Consider the following 17,571-nt stretch of genomic DNA (forward strand, 5'->3'; position numbering starts at 1 on the left):
ATTTTGGTCTTTCAGCCCAACCCCATCTATATCTCCCTGGCAACTCATGTGAAGCTGCAACAGAAAAAATACCCAAGAAATACAAGGGCTAAATGTATCCATTTAAGAAGAAGAAAAGGAAAGGTGCTATGTGGGCTATGTGAGAAAAACATCTGTATTCTTATATTGTTTTTCGAAGGCACACAGAGAAAATCCCAGTGGATTGTGGCCACAGGAGTTTACAAGTCAACCTTCTGGAAACAAACAGAACAATGTTCAGACATGTTATACTGGTGGGATGGTGGCTTTTAAAATAATAATAATAATAATAATGGGCCTGATCCAAAGCCCGCTGAAGTCAGTGGAAAAAATGCCCAATTGCTTCAGTGGGCTTTGGAGCAGGTGCACCAGACTGCACGTGAATAATGTGGTGGTTTAGCATTGCCATTACTGGTACCTCATCTGGAAAGCAGCAAAACAAGCCCATGTGCTCTGCTCATGAATCAAAGTACAGTCAGGCCATCTAAACAAGCAAAGCATACTTTGTCTCATGTAATGGGGGGGAAATACCTGCAGCCAACAGCAGCTCTTAAGAATTTATTCCACACTTGGAGTGAGCAGAGGGGAAGATTAAACTCTAGTTTGCACCAGGACATTGTTTGTACAAGAATAATTCAGTTAAAAGTAGTTGACGACTCTTCTGAGGGACTGGATATTTGCACTGTGAGCTTGCCACGTGTTAAGGCTGTTGTACTCTCCCCTCTCCACAACGTACATACGGCCATGATAGTTGGGTTCCTCATACAGCACCCATCTAAAACAGAGAATGAATGGATTACTCAGGAAAGCATTTATACAGTACAGTAGTAAAAAACATCTTTGGTCCCTTGCTGAATCCCTTTGTCAGATTGCACCCTGGAAGTTAGGGAGCACTGCTTTGCTAAGGGCACAAAACTTTCGCCTCTGGGTCAAATCCCAGTCAATATATTTGTCCAGTTTCAATCTGGACACAGAATGGAAACTGCTGTCCTCCGTGGAGTTAACCTCCTTAGTGCTGCTGGCTCCTTCTCCTTGACTCCTATGCTCCCTTTTGACTATTCCACAACCATCCTGGACCACTCCATCATATTATTTATTATTTGTGTTACAATAGCACCTAGAGGTCCCAACTGAGATCGGAGCCCCATCTCGCTGAGTGCTGTACACACACAGTACGAGACCATTCCAGCCCCCAAACAATCTAAATACACTCCATCTTCCTGAACCACCCCTTTATCTATAAAAGTAAACTTGGTTCCCCGTGCCCAGATCTTCCCACACTCTCTCTCTGACTGGTGATAACTGACCTTCTCAAAGGCCTTTCTTCTATGGAATTCCACAAGGGTCATTTCTTGGCTGGTTTTTTTTCCAATTTGATATGTTGGAAGGTCTCAGACCAACCTCCTGGTTAAGTTAAGGGAGTCTGCAGGCTGAGAATTTTAATCAAAACAGGGCCCCACAGCTTCTGAACCACATGTTTTGAGCAATGGTTGAATGAACTTATTTTAAATGCAAATCTGTTTGATCAGCACAGCACACAGTGATCTCCCATTGGAGACAAAACAGGGACTGGGCCCCACTATTTGACTGTGCTGTTGTATTTGAAATGCTTTCTAGTCTGAGTGCAAGAAGTACCACAATACTTTGGTCAATTCAAATACTCCGACATAGTCACCGCTGGAATTTTAGTAGCGGCTCTGACGTAAATGTGAATTTAAAAAAAAATCTTCAACATTATCATCAATTACTAATCGCAAGGCTGTCATCTCAATTTTCACAAATTACTTTTATGCATTGTCCCCAATTTTTAAAAAAAAAAAACAAAAACCCTCCAGCTCTTGAATGCTCTTCTTGCCAAACAAACAATCTCTCGCAATCACTGAACCTTACAAAGGAACAAGACACGTGTCATATCAGACTATGTCATTTGTGGTATTGCAAGAGAAATGGTGCATGATACTGTATGAGGAACATAAAACATCTATTGAAAGCAAAATACCAGATTTCACCCAAAAACTGTCACATTTTCTGCTAGACAGTATTATTTTAGAAATTGCTATGAAATCAAAATCTCGTCTTCAGATTTCATTTTCAATAATGCCTTACAATTCTATTATTATTTACATTGAAATTGTACCTAGAAGCCCCAATAATGGACCAACGCTATATAAGGTAGATGCTATGCTCACTTACATCCAGCTATACCATTAGCTGGACAGACTTTTCATTCAAATTACATGCAGTGCACTCATTTACACATAAGATAGAAGTCACTCTGGACACTAACCACTAAAGTGCAGCCACCTCTGTGACAGAATGTGGCAGCTGTTGCAGCACACAGCAACACTAGATAAGAATTTAGGACAGGAAGTGAAGATGTCTGTACCCAATTGACATTGTGCATTGGAAATCAGCAAAGGAACATAATTACCTTCCAAAAGCCACAAGTAGGATACATCATCAAAAGGTCCCTGAGGAGCAAAGAACCTTGCATCCTCCTGATAACCTGTTATGGGAGACAGCTTTGTCTAGTGGATAGGGCACTCAACTAGGAGTTCAGGAGACCTGCATTCTCTTCCTGGCTCTGCCTTTGACCTGCTGTGGGGCCACTTCAAATTTGTGCTTCATTTTCACTATCTGTAAAATAGGGATAATGTGACTTACCCTCCACTGTAAAGAGCTTTGAGGTCTAGGGATAAAAATTGCTATATATAAAATAGAATGTATTATTACAAAAGCCCGACCTGTTCACAGAGTAGTGCAGGATGGGATTGAGTTTGGGAGCTGCCAGATGTATGCAGAAGGGTAGCGGAGAGGAAAAGTCTGCTGTAATCAGTTGTTGCACACACAGTAAAATCAAATATCTCATCTTAACTCCTGGCTGGAAGGGGCTGTGAAATGCTCTGGAAAAAGCATGTTCATGCATGATGGTGGGTGTCATCCCTCATGTTGTTCTCCGTATCTTGCACCCTCAGGATGATTCTGGAGTTTTGCTGGCAAGATCTGGAGAGAGTTTGTATAGAGCCCTCCTTGTCTGGCATCGTGGCCCAGAGCTGTGTCCAGAGTCCTTTGCAGCTGAAAGGACAGACTGACCTGACACAGGGACAGGAACTGTGTCTAGAACCGGCCTTATCTGGGGGAGTGACTTGTCTTGACACGGGGGCTTTGAGGCTGAGATAAGGGGTGAAACAGGACAATCCTAAAAGAATCCCACTCTTAGCTACATGGAAAGGTAAAATATAGAATTGAAAAACCAATTAAATCATTTATTTCCAATATTCTAAGAGCCTATTCCAGCCTTCTGACCCTGAATACTACAGCACAACTGGAAAAGAGCTTTTTAGGGGCCAAGCAACCCTTTTTAAAAAGGGTTTAACAGAAAACCTGCACCTTGAAGCTTTCTTTCCCCGAGCCACTGAGTGATCACATGTATTGTCCTCAGTGAGCATTCACAGGGGCTCTCTCACCAGGTTTGGAGTCTCAGAAGAACAGATCACTTCAGCACTGGCCAAAGGGGTGATTCGGCAGCATGCCCTGTCAGATTGTGTCAGTCATGCGTTGGCATGTGGTATGCCTGCAGCAACCTAAATTGATGAGACACAGGCTAATGCAGCCTTGCCCATACTGCATTTGAAACCCCTTTCTTATCTGGTGAAAGGGACAGTTTAGAAAGAATTTCATCTCTGAGATCCAGGGCAAGAGGATGGAAATTGTATATTGGATCACACATGTAACTGGCAATCTGAACCATGATCGAAGGTTGTTCTCTTCAGTCAACAACAACAGCTTGCCGGTTATGTGTGTGATCAACCCCTGACTGGCTAGATGGGCGACAAAGAATGGATGTGAGTGCATGTGACTGATCAGTTGGCAAGAGCAAGCAGGACAAATGCCCAGGACATGTGGTCACCTTAGGCCAGGGGTCCCAAAACTTTTTCAGTCATGCCCTTCCCCCAACCCTCCAGGAGATAGGGCCAGAAGCAGGGCAGATTTGGGGAACATAAGAACAAATATACTGCATCAGACCAAAGGTCCATCCAGCCCAGTATCCTGTCTACCGACAGTGGCCAATGCCAGGTGCCCCAGAGGAGTGAACCTAACAGGTAATGATCAAGTGATCTCTCTCCTGCAATCCATCTCCAGCCTCTGCAAATGAGGTTGGGCCCTTCCTTTACCCTCCTGCCTATCATTAACAGACTTAACTCCCTGAATTATCTAGGTCTCTTTTAACCCTGTTATATCCTAGGCTTCACACCTCTCAGGCAAGGAGTTCACAGGTTGACCGTGTGCTCGTGTTGTAGAAACTGCTTTTACTTTGTTTTAAACCTGCTGCCCATTAATTTCATTTGGTGGTCCTTCGTTTTTTTTGGACAAGTAAATAACTTTTCTTATTCCTTCTCCGCCACTCATTGCTTTTATGTCTCCTCTACCATCCCCCTTGTCTTCTCTTTTTCCAAGCTGAAGTCTGCCTTTTCTCTCTCCCATTTGGACCCCTTCCAACCCTAATCATTTTAGTTGCCCTTTTTGCACTTTTTTCTCATTGCCGTATATTTCTAATGCCCAGTATTTCAGATGTGGGCATACCTGAGTTATAAGGGAATGAAGTCTTCTCATTCTTATCTCTATCCTTTTTTATGTTCCTAACGTCTTGTGTTGCTTCTTTTGGCTGCCGCTGCACACTGTGTGGACATCTTCAGAGCATCCACTATGACTCACAGACCTTTCCTGATTGTTCTAGTAAATTAGCCTCATCATTGTGTATGGTTGGGTTATTTTTTTCCGTTGTGCTTCTTTTACTTTTCCACATTTATTTCATTTTGCCTTCTGTTGCCAATCTTGTTGTAGCTCTTTTTGAACGTTCTTCCGTCTGCTTTGGTTATAACCATCTTGCCGAGCCAGTTTAGTTCCATTCGTGAGCACTCTATTTTCCACACGATCATTGCTTCCCACTCACATCCGTTTCATGTATTGAGTGCTTGAATAGCCGTGTGGCGCTGGATCTCTCGCTGCGCCTAGTTACTTCTCGTTCGAAATATTTACCTTATTATTCCTCCCTTTGTTCCCTGCTTTAACGTTCTCATTATTGAAGGCTCTACCGTCTCCCTTTGTGCATACAACTTATTTACGTCGACCTTTTGGTGAGGACTTATCAGGTCTTTCTGGAATCTAGTCTATTTCCCTTGTACTGTTGTTGCCCTTCAAAGACACTAATAGCTTGTAGACATGATTTCCCTTACAGCCATTGTTGCTTTTACAACGGGTTATGTTTCTTCGTATGTGTCTGCATATTTTCTTCTTTACTACTGTTTCAGCTAATTTGCCTGGTACTGAATTCGACCTTACCAGTCTGTAAGCTTGGATCACCTCTGACCCTTTTTAAATATTGGTGTACAGTGCACTTCCGTATGAGTTCAGAGCCATCTTAAAGGCAGTTTACAACCTAGTTATGTTCCGCACTCTTCAATTTGATTCTTTCAGAATCTTGGGTGTGCCTCTGCGCTCCGAGACTTAGTCACTGTTAAACTTTATCAATTATTCCAAACCTCCATCTTCGTCACTCACTCTGTGCCATTCCTCAGATTGTCACTATCCGGAGGCCCCGGTTTGGGGATCTCTGCCTCACTCCTCGCTGTTGAAGACTGAGCAAGATTCATTTAGCTTTCTTTGCATTACTTTAGTGTCTTTAGTGCGTCCTTTTGTATCTCGATCATCCAGGGGCCTCACTGGTTGTTTAGCAGGCTTCCAGCTTCTGATGTACTTAAAAAACATTTTGTTATTACCTTTTGAGTTTTTGGCTAGCTGTTCTTCAAACTCCTTTTTGGCTTTTCTTATTACATTTTTATACTTAATTTGACAGTGTTTATGCTCCTTTCTATTTACCTCACTAGGATTTGACTTCCACTTTTTAAAGGATGCCTTTTTAACCTCTCACTGCTTCTTTTACATGGTTGTTAAGCCACAGTGGCTCTTTTTTAGTTCTTTTACTCTGTTTTTTTATTTGGGGTATACATTTAAGTTGGGCCTCTATTACGGTGTCTTTGAAAGGTGTCCATGCAGCTTGCAGGGATTTCACTGTAGTCACTGTACCTTTTAATTTCTGTTTCACTAACCTCCTCATTTTTGTATACTTCTCCTTTCTGAAATTAAATGCCACAGTGTTGGGCTGTTGAGGTGTTCTTCCCACCACAGGAATTTTAAATTATATTATGGTCACTGTTTCCAAGCAGTCCTGTTATAGTTACCTCTTGAAGCAGATCCTGTGCTCCACTCGTGACTAAATCGAGACTTGCCTTTCCCCTTGTGGGTTCCTGTACCAGCTGCTCCAAGAAGCAGTCATTTAAAGTATTGAGAAATTTTGTCTCTGCATTTCATCCTGAGGGGCCGGAAGAGGGGCCACAGCTGGGAGCAGAGCCACAGCTGGGACTGGGTGCAGAGCTGGGCCCCACTGCACCCCCACTTTGGGGACCACTGCCCTAGGCTGTGGTCAGAGCCACCCAGGGAGCCCAGGAATCTGTGGGGGGCCTTGCACCCTGCACCTGCCTTGAATGGGAGGCTGGGGTGCCTGAGAGCAGTCCCTGCCCCCACAAAATGTGGAGGGTCCAGGGCTACCCAGGCAGCTCTTACCACACCCTGGCTTCCGGCCAGGCCAGGGGGCAGGGTCTTGGGGGGAAAAGGATTAGTAGGGGGAAGGGTCCTGTGGCAGGGAGGGCATGTTGGGAGCCCAAATGTTCTTTGTGCCAAGGGCCCCAGTAAATCTTAATCCGCCTCCGATGCCCAGCATCAAAACCATTTATAGGTGTGGGTTGTGCAATAATCCAAGCCAATCCCCTGCAACACAAACCACCAAATCACATGATCGTCATGGGGCTCCTTTGTCCAACTTCTTTTAGTAAGAGCTTCCCCTTCTTTTCACCGATCACGCTCAGTGAAGATGCTTTCTTGGCATGGAAGCATCATGTGTAACCACAGACCCACTACAAGCCAAACACTTCCCTTCTCTTAGAGAATTCTACAGCTTTCTGCCTTCTCTCCACACTCCCCCGCCCCCAGCACACACACTTCCAATAAAATGCGTTTGTTGGTAAAAGGAAATGTGGTACAATGAAAAGGACATAAAAACAACAAATGTGTCCCTGAAAAAAGGAGACAATTTTTCCCCCTGAATATGTTAATTCCCCTGAAACAGTGACAAAAGGCAAACGCTGCACAACCCTCACTTTGCAAAAGGTTTCAATGATGTCTGAAAATGTAGGGGAGACAGAAACTGGGCTGATCATAGTCGGCCCTGCTACAGTGAAGGATCAAAAGGCAACAATGCATGTAGCCTCAGAGGAGTACTGTGATACAGGGAAATATTATTATTATCCTAATTTTAAACACAAGGAGAATCAAGTTCAGAGAGAACATTGTCAAATATGAGTGACAGAAGTTAGAAATCTACATTCACTAGGCAATGAACTGGGTACTGATTTTTCAGAGTGCTATTGAATTCAATAGGAGTTGTGGCAGTTCAGTGCCTCTGAAAATCAGGCTTATTTAGGCACCAAACTTTCAGCACTTGGGTTTGAAAATGTTCACATGAGTGATTTGTCCAAGATTAAACAATGGCTCTGCAGCCAAGATCAGAACCCAGGTTTCATAATTTCAGTCCTGTATCACAAACCCCACCTTCCTCTGGATAAGCTGGGGAGCAATACCAGGTACACATGGTTGGGGTGTGCAGGGGGCACTGACTTTCTCCCAAAAGAGAATCTTGACTCTTGACTAGTCAGAGTTGAGTAAGTGGAACTACATGGCACTATGGGCAGTGGCCTCAACCAAAAGCAGGGTCCTAAGATGTCAGAAGGGAAGATCAGACCCATCTTCCTCCTCTGGTCTAGCTGCTAGAGAGGGGTGGGACTCTGGTATTGAGCTCCTCCCTCCCCTTCTAGTCCCAGTGCTAGAGAGGGAGACGGGCAGGCCCATGAGATGATCAATTTAGATGGGTTGTAGAGATCCAAAAACAGGATTCTAGGGGCTGCCTGCTTTACTTCATCTTAAAGGCCTGCTCCAAGTGTGTGCTTTTGTCTAAATGGGGGCTTGAACTGGAGCCAGGGTGGCTCTTTATGATTTACAGGGTCACAGGCTGCCCAGGTTGGGTGTGTGGAAACAGAGCCTTGAGCTGCTCCCTTTTGTGGTCTGTCTGCTATGGGGTTGGAATCAGACTGAGTTGACTCCTCCATTTTCACCCCAGTGAAAATGTTTCTCTAAACTCTAGTATCTCATCGGTCAAGATGGACCCAACCTGACACACCGGATCTGTGTGTGTGCACGTGCGTAACCCACACACCTCCTGGGTGCGGTGTTCTGTCCCATCTAGTGGCACCGAGACATCTTATAGAGAGAGTTAAATGAGTTTGCTAACAGGCAGTTGGCTTTTAGCACATGAGGTAGAGGCTCACGCCCTAAGTTCCAGAGGTCCCAGGTTCAATCCCACTCACCGACGACTGGGGTCTGTTGGCATTACACATGGACACAAACCCCTTCAAGGTGTGGGACATCAACGTTTAAATTGAGATTTAATGCTGTAGCCTTGGCCCATCTCTAAGTACCACGAAGCCATGCTGGGGAATCCCACAGGATTTCTAATGGAGAGTGGGAAAGCAGGAACCATCTTCATAAGGAACCTCCTCCACCGACAACCTGTAATTAGACAGTGACAAAATGTCCAGTAGGCTTCACCCACAAGCACAGCCAGCCACATGTCCCATTCAAGCTTTGCAGTGCATTGATTGGTCCCATCACTCTTTGGCACCAGTCACAGAGAGAGGGAAACAATTTACTTCCAGGACCCTGTATTCTTCTAGCAGTAGGGCCAGAGCAGAAAGTCAGTTCCTGGGCTGACTCCTCTTGGGAAGAAGAGAAGGAAGTTTCTATTTGCTCCTCTGACCCTTAGCAATGTGCTCACCTTTCTGGGCACAGAGTGCTGTTTCCACACAACTTTGGTGAAGGCAGGGCCTTTGCCTCCTTCACTCATTTGGTTTCATTCCAGTCCATGATATTTTGGTTTTATTTCAGTTTGGTCTTGTGTAATGAGCGTAGTGTTCTGAAGGGTGTCAGACCAGCACCCCCTGGACATGGACATCCCCTCCATAGCCACAAAAAGGTACAGAGCAAAGCAAATCTTCCCCCACAATAGCCCACTGACATGGCTCTACCCTGATTTGGAGGACCACCTCTAAGGGGAAGAGGATTGTCCGGTCTCCTTGCCAGCTCACGTCTTGGCCTCTCTCTTGAGGCTGGCCCAAAGGACTCCAGTTAGTGCTAGCTAAGGTGTTGGCTTTGTGATGCGCACACCTGACTACTAGTGTCATAAACAGATGGTTAAGCGTTAATGTCTCTTTTACCTGTAAAGGGTTAAGAAGCTCAGTAAACCTGGCTGACACCTGACCAGAGGACCAATAGGGGGACAAGATAGTTTCAAATCTTGGTGGAGGGAAGTCTTTGTTTGTGCTTTTTGTTTTGTTCGTTGTTTGCTCTTGGGACTAAGAGGGACNCTATATGAATCTGAGTACCCTGTAAAGCATTTTCCATCCTGATTTTACAGAGATAATTTTTACTTTTTTCTTTCTTTAATTAAAGCTTTCTTTTTAAGAATCTGATTGATTTTCCTTGTTTTAAGATCCACGGCGATTGGGTCTGAACTCACCAGAGATTGGTGGGGGGATAGGAGAGGGAATGGCTAATTCCTCCTTGTTTGAAGATCCAAGGGGTTTGGATCTGTGTTCCCCAGGGAAGGTTTTGGGAGAACAGGAAGTGCTCCAGACACTGAATTCTGGCTGGTGGCAGTGTACCAGATCTAAGCTAGTAATTAAGCTTAGAAGAGTCCATGCAGGTCCCCAGTTTTTGTACTCTAAAGTTCAAACTGGGGAAAGAAACCTTGACAACTAGGTAATGGACTAAGGCCACCTGCTCATTTCAAATATTCCACCAAACAACCAGCACATGTAGACACTCACTGCTAACCTGGGCTGGAGTCAAACCAGCAACCTCGGGGTCAAAAGGCTCCATGTCCCAATAGCAAATCCCTAAAGTAGCCAATCCTCCCAGTCCGTGCATTTATTCAATACCATCAGCTCTCTAGCAAATGAAATAGCAAGCCAGACAGCCATTTACTGCACCCAATCCACTACATTTTAACTGGTGGTTACCATTGTCTGTCAGAGAAAAATTATTTTCAAGGTAAAGACTCAGATGATGCCTAAACCCTACCAGGAAGAACGTCACTTCTTATCTGAAGCATAAGCAACCTCTAGTAGATGTCAAGATTACTCAACTTACATTGAACCCCCTCCTCCACAAATAAATGTATAGCTCAAGATGACCAAACTTGCTCCACCAGTGCAAGCCCTTTCTTAGCCAATGGGAGTCTTTGCAGCAATTTTAGTGGGATGGCCACCACTGCACCCCAGCCCCAAGCATGCACTGCCACCCCCAGTCCCAGTCAAGGAGATTTATTCTTTTGTGACAAAGGTTAAACAAATAACCAGAGTGAAGCCTTAAGTCAGTACCTGGCCTCCAGGCTCCAGGGCCACTCTGGCTATGGGCAGGGATTAATTTGTAATGAAAGAGGTGCCAGGGCTCAAGCAATTTTTTTATAATCATAACCAGGGCCAGCTTTAGGAAGTGCGGGGCCCAATTTGAACAGTTTTGGTGGGGCCCCGGCAGGGATAATTTAAAAAAAAAAAATGTAAAAAAACCACGTGGGGCTTGTACTCACCGGACAATGCTTCAAGTCTTTGGCAGCACTTTGGCAGTGGGTCCTTCATTCACTCCAGGTCTTCGGCGGCACTGAAGAACCCGCCGCCAAAGACTTGGAGCGAGCGAAGGACCCGCCACCCAAATGCCGCTGAAAACTCGGAGCGCTGCCAGGTGAGTAAAAATTAAAAAGCTGCCTCTAGCCAGGGAAGGGATTCTCACTGGGCGCAGGGCCCTCTTAGGGGCAGGGCCCAATTCGGAGGAATTGGTGGAATAGGCCTAAAGTCGGCCCTGGTCATAACTGATGCAGCAAGCCCAGAGGCACTGGGGCTACGAACTGCCAAGCCTAGAGGGCCAGGGCTCAGCCCTGGCAAGCCCTGGCACAGATTAAGCACTGCCTACAGGTCTCTGACATTCCAGCTCCAGGCAACTTCCCAGCCTCAACCAGTTCCGCTCCCTCCTTGAAGCGGCAGCCACAGGATTGCTTCCCTGAACCCCCCTCTTGCTCCAGGACTCACCACAGGAGTTAGCTTCACTCCAGTGTGGCCTTTGCTGCCCAGGGTTCAGCCTGCCACAGTCCCCTTTTTATGAACGCAGGTGGAGCCCGGCCCTCTTTAATTAGCTGAATTATGCTCACCTGCTCCAGTCCGGGCAGCTGGGCTCAGTCTATCCACAGAGACCAGCTACCCTGTGACCAGGGACAGTGCGGCTTTGGCGGCACGCATGCGGAGCTCCCATGGCTTCGGTGTAATGGCTGCCGAATTGCCACCGAATCCATGGGACCGGCAGACTCCCATAGGCATGCCGCCAAAGGCTGCCTGACTGCCGCCTTCGCAGGGACCTGCAGGTCACCCCCCACGGCTTGCCGCCCCAGGCACACACTTCGAGCGCTGGTGCCAGGAGCCACCGCTGCCTGTGACAGAGTGGATTGGGCTTGTGTGGAGAGCTAGCTTCATTGTGTTTCAAGATGGAATGACATAGCAGTTGCATTCCTTTTATGTCCTTTCTTACTTATTCTCCATCTCCGTACACTTTGATAGCATTGACACAGTTCTTGTTCCAGCCCTGCCCTTGCAGGAAAGAGCACTCTTCAGTGAACTCCATGCAGTGACCACTAAAATGTCTCCATTCTGTAATGCTCACCGCGCTGGGGACAAAGAGATTTCAGTAAACTCTGAAGAAAATGCATCAAATTGTTTCCCCTGATTGTAAAAGATAAACAGCAAGCAAGGATATCTCATCATGGAAATGTTGCAAAAACCCAACAATAACGCTGCCCGCCCCTCACAATACCCACCCTAATGCCCACATAAACATACAAATGTCTCTCACAAACAACTCGCTCACAAAAACACACACAGAAACTCCTCTCCAAAAATATACCTCTGCAAACATCCACATAAATGCATAACCACTGTTCACACACAAACTTATTGTTCATGTTATGTTTGCCACACATACCCCCAATCCTTCCATCTCTAAATCCCCTCCCCCATCAAACAAGTACTTAAACACTGATCACACCACACAAATAACACTATAAACATAACCATTTCGCACTCCACATATACACTTAAAAAAAAACCCAAAAATGACACACACACACACACACACACACAAAATATTGGAAATTTGCATGAACAAAAGTATAAGAACATAGTGCAAAACAATTTAATAAATCCAAAATACACAGAGATGGTAGAATATTTCCACAGTTTGTACTTTCCTTCAGTTCCGATCATATCTGTGGTTATTTACACAAGATGTTGTGCCTTTCTTTTAAAAGAAAAGAAAAATATCTTCCCAGAGTCCTTGCTCTGAAAGCCTTCCAGGGTGAGTTGAGGTAAATATCTTTGGGGGAATTTTGCTGTCTTCTCCATAGGTATTTGTGATGGAGTTAGTCGAAAGAATTTTTCATATAAATTGCATTATGCATGAAAAAGCTACATTGTAGTGCCAAAAATCCCATAGCAATCTCCAGCAGTGGAATCTCAGATACCATTCCTGACCAAACATTCTTCAGTGTAACTGTTGCCTGAATTGTTGAAATATTTTTAAAACTCTCACTTGTATAAGAGTGATGGAGCACAGGCCTGAGGGGAAGAAATCATTCATGGCTACTGGCCCACAGAGGTTCAATGGGTCTCCATGGATCTGGAAACAAGGTTCTGTGTGGTACCCTTGACACAAGCTCATATTCCCTTCTCTGGATTCTGTATTAAACATTGGAATCCACCTCCTGCACAATACAGTTATAATTCTGCCTTGATGGGGGGGCGGGTGGCTGCACTGGGCATGCTGTGGGAGTCTCGCTAAAATGCTAATATAAAGACAACCTTTCCGCTTGCTAAATGAAAAGGCCTGGTTCCAACATCAGCCAAAAAAGAGAGAGAAAGAGTCCACTACCCCAAAGATCTACATTTACCTGCCCTCACACCAGGCTAAGGCAGTGATGCATCTCATCCTGGCTGATGTGAGGTCACTCACCCAGCAAAGTTAGTATATCAGCAACAGGCCCCAGGGTGTGCCAACTAAGAAGAAAAAAGCCATTAATACTAAGGAGGGGTGGCAGGGGTCAACCAGTGGAGCGCCAAGCATAGGGCTACAGCCAATTTTTGACTTGTACACACACATGCTTGAATGGCGGTGACACCATACACCCTCAGGGCCGTTGCAAGGAAGTTTCACGCCCTAGGCGAAACTTCCACCTTGCACTCCCCACCCAACTAACTCTGCCCCCCCCACGGCAGCTAATTCAGCCCCCCACTGGGAAGCCCCCCCTCAGCAGCTACCTCCCCCCACCGTGACAGCTAACTCCTCTCCCCCTTTCCCCCCACAGCAGCTAACCCCACCCAGGGAGACTCCCCCTGTCCCCCCACGGCAGCTAACCCTACCTGGGGAGAATTTCCCCCTCTCCCCCTCCCACCACGGCAGCTAACCCTGCCTGGGGAGACCTCCCCCCTCCCCACGGCAGCTAACCCTGCCTGGGGAGACCTCCCCCCGCGGAAGCTAACCCTATCTGGGTAACCCGCCTCAGCTCACCTCGGCTCCGCCTCCTCCACTGAGCACGCCGGCACTGCTCTAATTCTCCTCCCCGCCCAGGCTTGCGGCACTGATTGGAGGAGACTTAGAGCTGGGCTGTGTGCTCAGCGGAGGAGGCAGAGTGGAGGTAAGCTGGGGTGGGGAACTGTTCCACTGTGCGCTCCCCCCACCTCGTTACTGCGGGTAGCACTTCCCGCGCACCCCCCCACCCAGCTCACCTCCACTCCACCTCCTTGCCTGAGGGGACTTTTAGGTGCCTCCAACCACTAGGCGTCCTATGCAGCCATCTAATTTGCCTAAATGGTTGGACCAGCCCTGTACACCCTTCATTCTTCTCATGTGGTGTATCCATTGCCTCCCAGCCCCAGTCAGCACATCCTTGGCAGAGTTCTAAGAGCAACTCTGTGCAGGATCCTCCAACCACATACACCAGCCAGAGCTGCATGGGACAGACCGCAGTGTTGGCTTGTACAGCTCCCACAGATACCTTCTCATGGCAGTTTAAAATGTAAGACAAGGTCCCCTTCAGCAGCTTGGCTCATTGGCTGACAAATCCTTAGGGGTTAGTAAGACACCAGATTTATTTAATGGAGAACAGGGCCCTCAGTAGACCTAGTCCAAAGAGGCACCTGTTGATGTACAGCCTCATTTTAGTTTGCTGGGTACTGGTCAGCCAGTTTTCGGGACTTCCAATATGAGCTGCTTGTTGAGGAGTAATGAGCAGATTCCAACATTTGAGAGGATGCTCTAGAGTAGTATGTGTGGTCTTATGTGCATCTCCTGTGGAGTTTTAGTCCATGTGCAACACGCACACACACACTCACACAGATACACACGTACACTCTTTTAGGCTAAGTTTTACACAAAACCAAAGAAAGCTACAACCCAACGGGACTTGGTGGCTGTATCAACCTGTAAGTGACCATAACCTGTGAGTTATTTTCTTTAATCATTCTCCCATCAGCAGCAGGTGACGTCGGGATCAAATGGAAAGCTCAAATCAGGTTCAATTTTTTTCTCCAGCTGCAAATCCTCCCAATTAAATTTCCTCCACAGAGTGGTAAAGGCTCCCTGCTCTGTTTTTGTTTGTTTTCTTTGTGTGATCTGGGCCATATTTGCTATTAATTCCGGGGTGCTCAGAGTTTGAAACACAGGAGATAATGTGAGTGACATTGCCAAGAGCCTGAGAGCTGTCCCACAGCAACATTCTCCTCTCTGATTTGTACAACAGATTGTGATTCCATGGCCTGTCCTCCCTAGATGCCCACTAGCAAACTGTGTGTATCATCAGTTGGTCTGCACACACACAGAGAGCAGACTATCAGAGTAGAGCCCTGCCTTGTGCACAGAACTTTGCTATTTATTTGCATGTAAATATTTCATAACATTACAAGTAAATGCATGTGATCCTGAAGGGGCATTGCCCTCACATATAAAAACCACAGCAAAATCGTAACCCATTAAAACTGATGACTTGGAAGACAGGATACAGATTTTCCCCTTGCCCTGAAAACATAGGAAATTGTTATGCTATTTTGTGGCCTGTGCAGACTATTCATAGAGGGTCTACTTTCCCCAGAATGCTGTTTACTTCCTAACTGTGTATTATTTCTATAAAGCTCATTTTCTCTGATATTTATTTAGACTTCAACTAACATGGAAGCTAAAGGCACAAATGCGGCCCCTCAACCAGATATTTCAGCAACAAAAACAAACCTCTTGGAAACTAACTGAAAGTTGGCACTAACTATTCCGACAGGCCTGCAGGAGCCCTTGTGATCATTATAGCCATTACAACGGTAGAAGCCAGGATATTCCCCATGCTCCAGAACGTATTGCTGTCCTTGGAAATCTGGGTGATCAAAACTGATCCAAGCTCCACTCTGTACACAGATAGAGTTCACTCGGTTCATGAAACCTCTGTCCTGGAAATTATCACAGTTCCCACAGACCTTCAGCTTCCTGCCTGTGAAGTATTTGCCCTCATAGAAAGTGATCTGAAATGAGGAGGGAGAGGATGCTGTACTGTGGCACATGCAAACACAGGCCAGGTCTACACTGCGACTTTAAATCGGTTTAATGGCCGATATACCGATTTAACGCTGTATCCGTTCACATGACGTCGTCATTAATATCGATTTTACCGCCTCCTTAAATCGATTTCGAACTCCTCCCAAACGAGAGAGTAGCGCTAAATTCGATAGTGATAACTCGGATTAGGGTTCGTGTGGACGGAAATCGACGTTATTGGCCTCCGGGGCGGTATCCAGAGTGCACCACTGACCGCTCTGGACAGCAATCTGAACTCGGATGCAGCGGGCAGGTAAACAGGAAAAGCCCGCGAACTTTTGAATTACATTTCCTGCTTGTCCAGCGTGGAGCTCTGATCAGCACGGCTGGCGATGCAGTCTCAAATCCAAAAAGAGCTCCAGCATGGACCGTACGGGAGATACTAGGTCTGATCGCTGTATGGGGAGACAAATCTGTTGTATCCTGCTCCGTTACAGAACACGAAATGCCAAAGCGTTTGAATAAAAAACTGCAGGATACACAGCGCTGCGTGACAAGCGTAACGGAAGCCAGAGACTCAAATGGACGCTCATGAAGGGAGGGAGGGGGTACTGAGGACTCCCGCTATCCCACAGTCCACAGCAGTCTCTGAAAATTATTTCCATTCTTGGCTGAGCTCCAAATGTCTGTAGGTTCAAACACAGTGTCTGGCGTGGTTCAGGGAACAGCTCCTCAGTTTATTCCCCCCCCCCCCCACCAAGTGAAAAAAAAGGGAAAGATTGCTGTGCTATGGCGTTTGCTCAATGCACTCTACGAAAAAGGCGCCAAAGGGTTGTCTGCTGCCTTCACAAAGGAGGGTGAGGCTGTACCCAGCACCACTCGGGGCATGTTTTCTGCCCCATCAGGCACTGTGCTCTCAACACGGAAGTGGGAACTATGGGATAGCTGAGGAACAGCTACCCACAGTGCACCGCTCCTTAAATCGATGGTAGCCTTGGACCAGGGACGCAAGCAATCGATTTTGTGATTGCACTGTGGACGCGCAAACCCGATTTTATAACATCGGTTTTGTAATATCGGTTTAAACTACTTCGAATTAATCGTGCAGTGTAGACATAGCCACAGACTGCCTGTCTGTACTATGCATTGTTATTTGGCAGACATAGTGGTTCTTAAATTCTGGGTCTAACCAGCAGAGAACTAAATTGTCACTGGAGTATTTGTTTCAATGAGAATTGTAACCCAGCTCAAGTTTACAACACTGCATGTGGTTTTATATCAGCTCTCTCTTGTTCTTTTGTAAATATAAACGTTTGAACAGCAAGCACAGCTATCAAAGTACACCCCATTCTAGTTGCTCCTTTCCCCTTCTTAACAACTTTGCTTCCACTTCTCCACATTCATTACTAACATGATCATCACATGATCTCACTCTGCCTTATCCTAACCTAGGAAAATTCCTACTATCTCTGGCGAGAGAGAACGCTGGCTCTTTGGCCTGAGCTGAGGACCAAGCAGTTGTTTTTTTACTTACTTTTCCCGAATACTGAGACATTTTCTGTTGGATGCAAACCAAAGCCAAAGCAGAAGCCAAACCAAAAGTGTGATCTACAGAAATGTTGGCTACTCCACTATATACCAGCGAGGAGAGACAAGGCTGGAATCACGAGCCTTGCTTAACAATACATCAGGAATCGGAGGCTTTAAAAAATCATGCTTAGTAGACAGAACTTCCATATCAGGCCCTGCTGAGTCCAGAGTTCT

The 17,571-nt window shown here is 46.1% G+C and overlaps 1 protein-coding gene across 1 annotated transcript; it reads right to left on the reverse strand.

The window, feature by feature from the left end:
- Nucleotides 1-222: 222 nt before the first annotated feature.
- Nucleotides 223-17,362, reverse strand: CRYGN (crystallin gamma N). The gene is made up of 4 exons (XM_075061943.1): nucleotides 17,342-17,362; nucleotides 15,529-15,794; nucleotides 11,772-11,902; nucleotides 223-794 (listed from the first exon to the last, which is right to left on the reverse strand). The coding sequence occupies exons 1-4, from the start codon at nucleotides 17,360-17,362 to the stop codon at nucleotides 658-660; spliced, it is 555 nt and encodes a 184-aa protein (XP_074918044.1). The 3' UTR covers nucleotides 223-657.
- Nucleotides 17,363-17,571: the final 209 nt, after the last annotated feature.

The sequence above is a fragment of the Chelonoidis abingdonii genome, chromosome 2 (assembly GCF_003597395.2).
Source record: "Chelonoidis abingdonii isolate Lonesome George chromosome 2, CheloAbing_2.0, whole genome shotgun sequence".
Taxonomy (NCBI): Eukaryota; Metazoa; Chordata; order Testudines; family Testudinidae; genus Chelonoidis; species Chelonoidis abingdonii.

Bases quoted from the DNA above. Each gene is read 5' to 3' on its own strand.
- CRYGN (XM_075061943.1), bottom strand. From the start codon at position 17,362: ATGTCTCAGTATTCGGGAAAA. The intron at 15,795-17,341 runs GTAAGTAAAAAA...TCCTCATTTCAG, and splicing joins TGTCTCAGTATTCGGGAAAA to ATCACTTTCTATGAGGGCAA. The intron at 11,903-15,528 runs GTTAGTTTCCAA...CTTTGTCCCCAG, and splicing joins ATAGTTAGTGCCAACTTTCA to CGCGGTGAGCATTACAGAAT.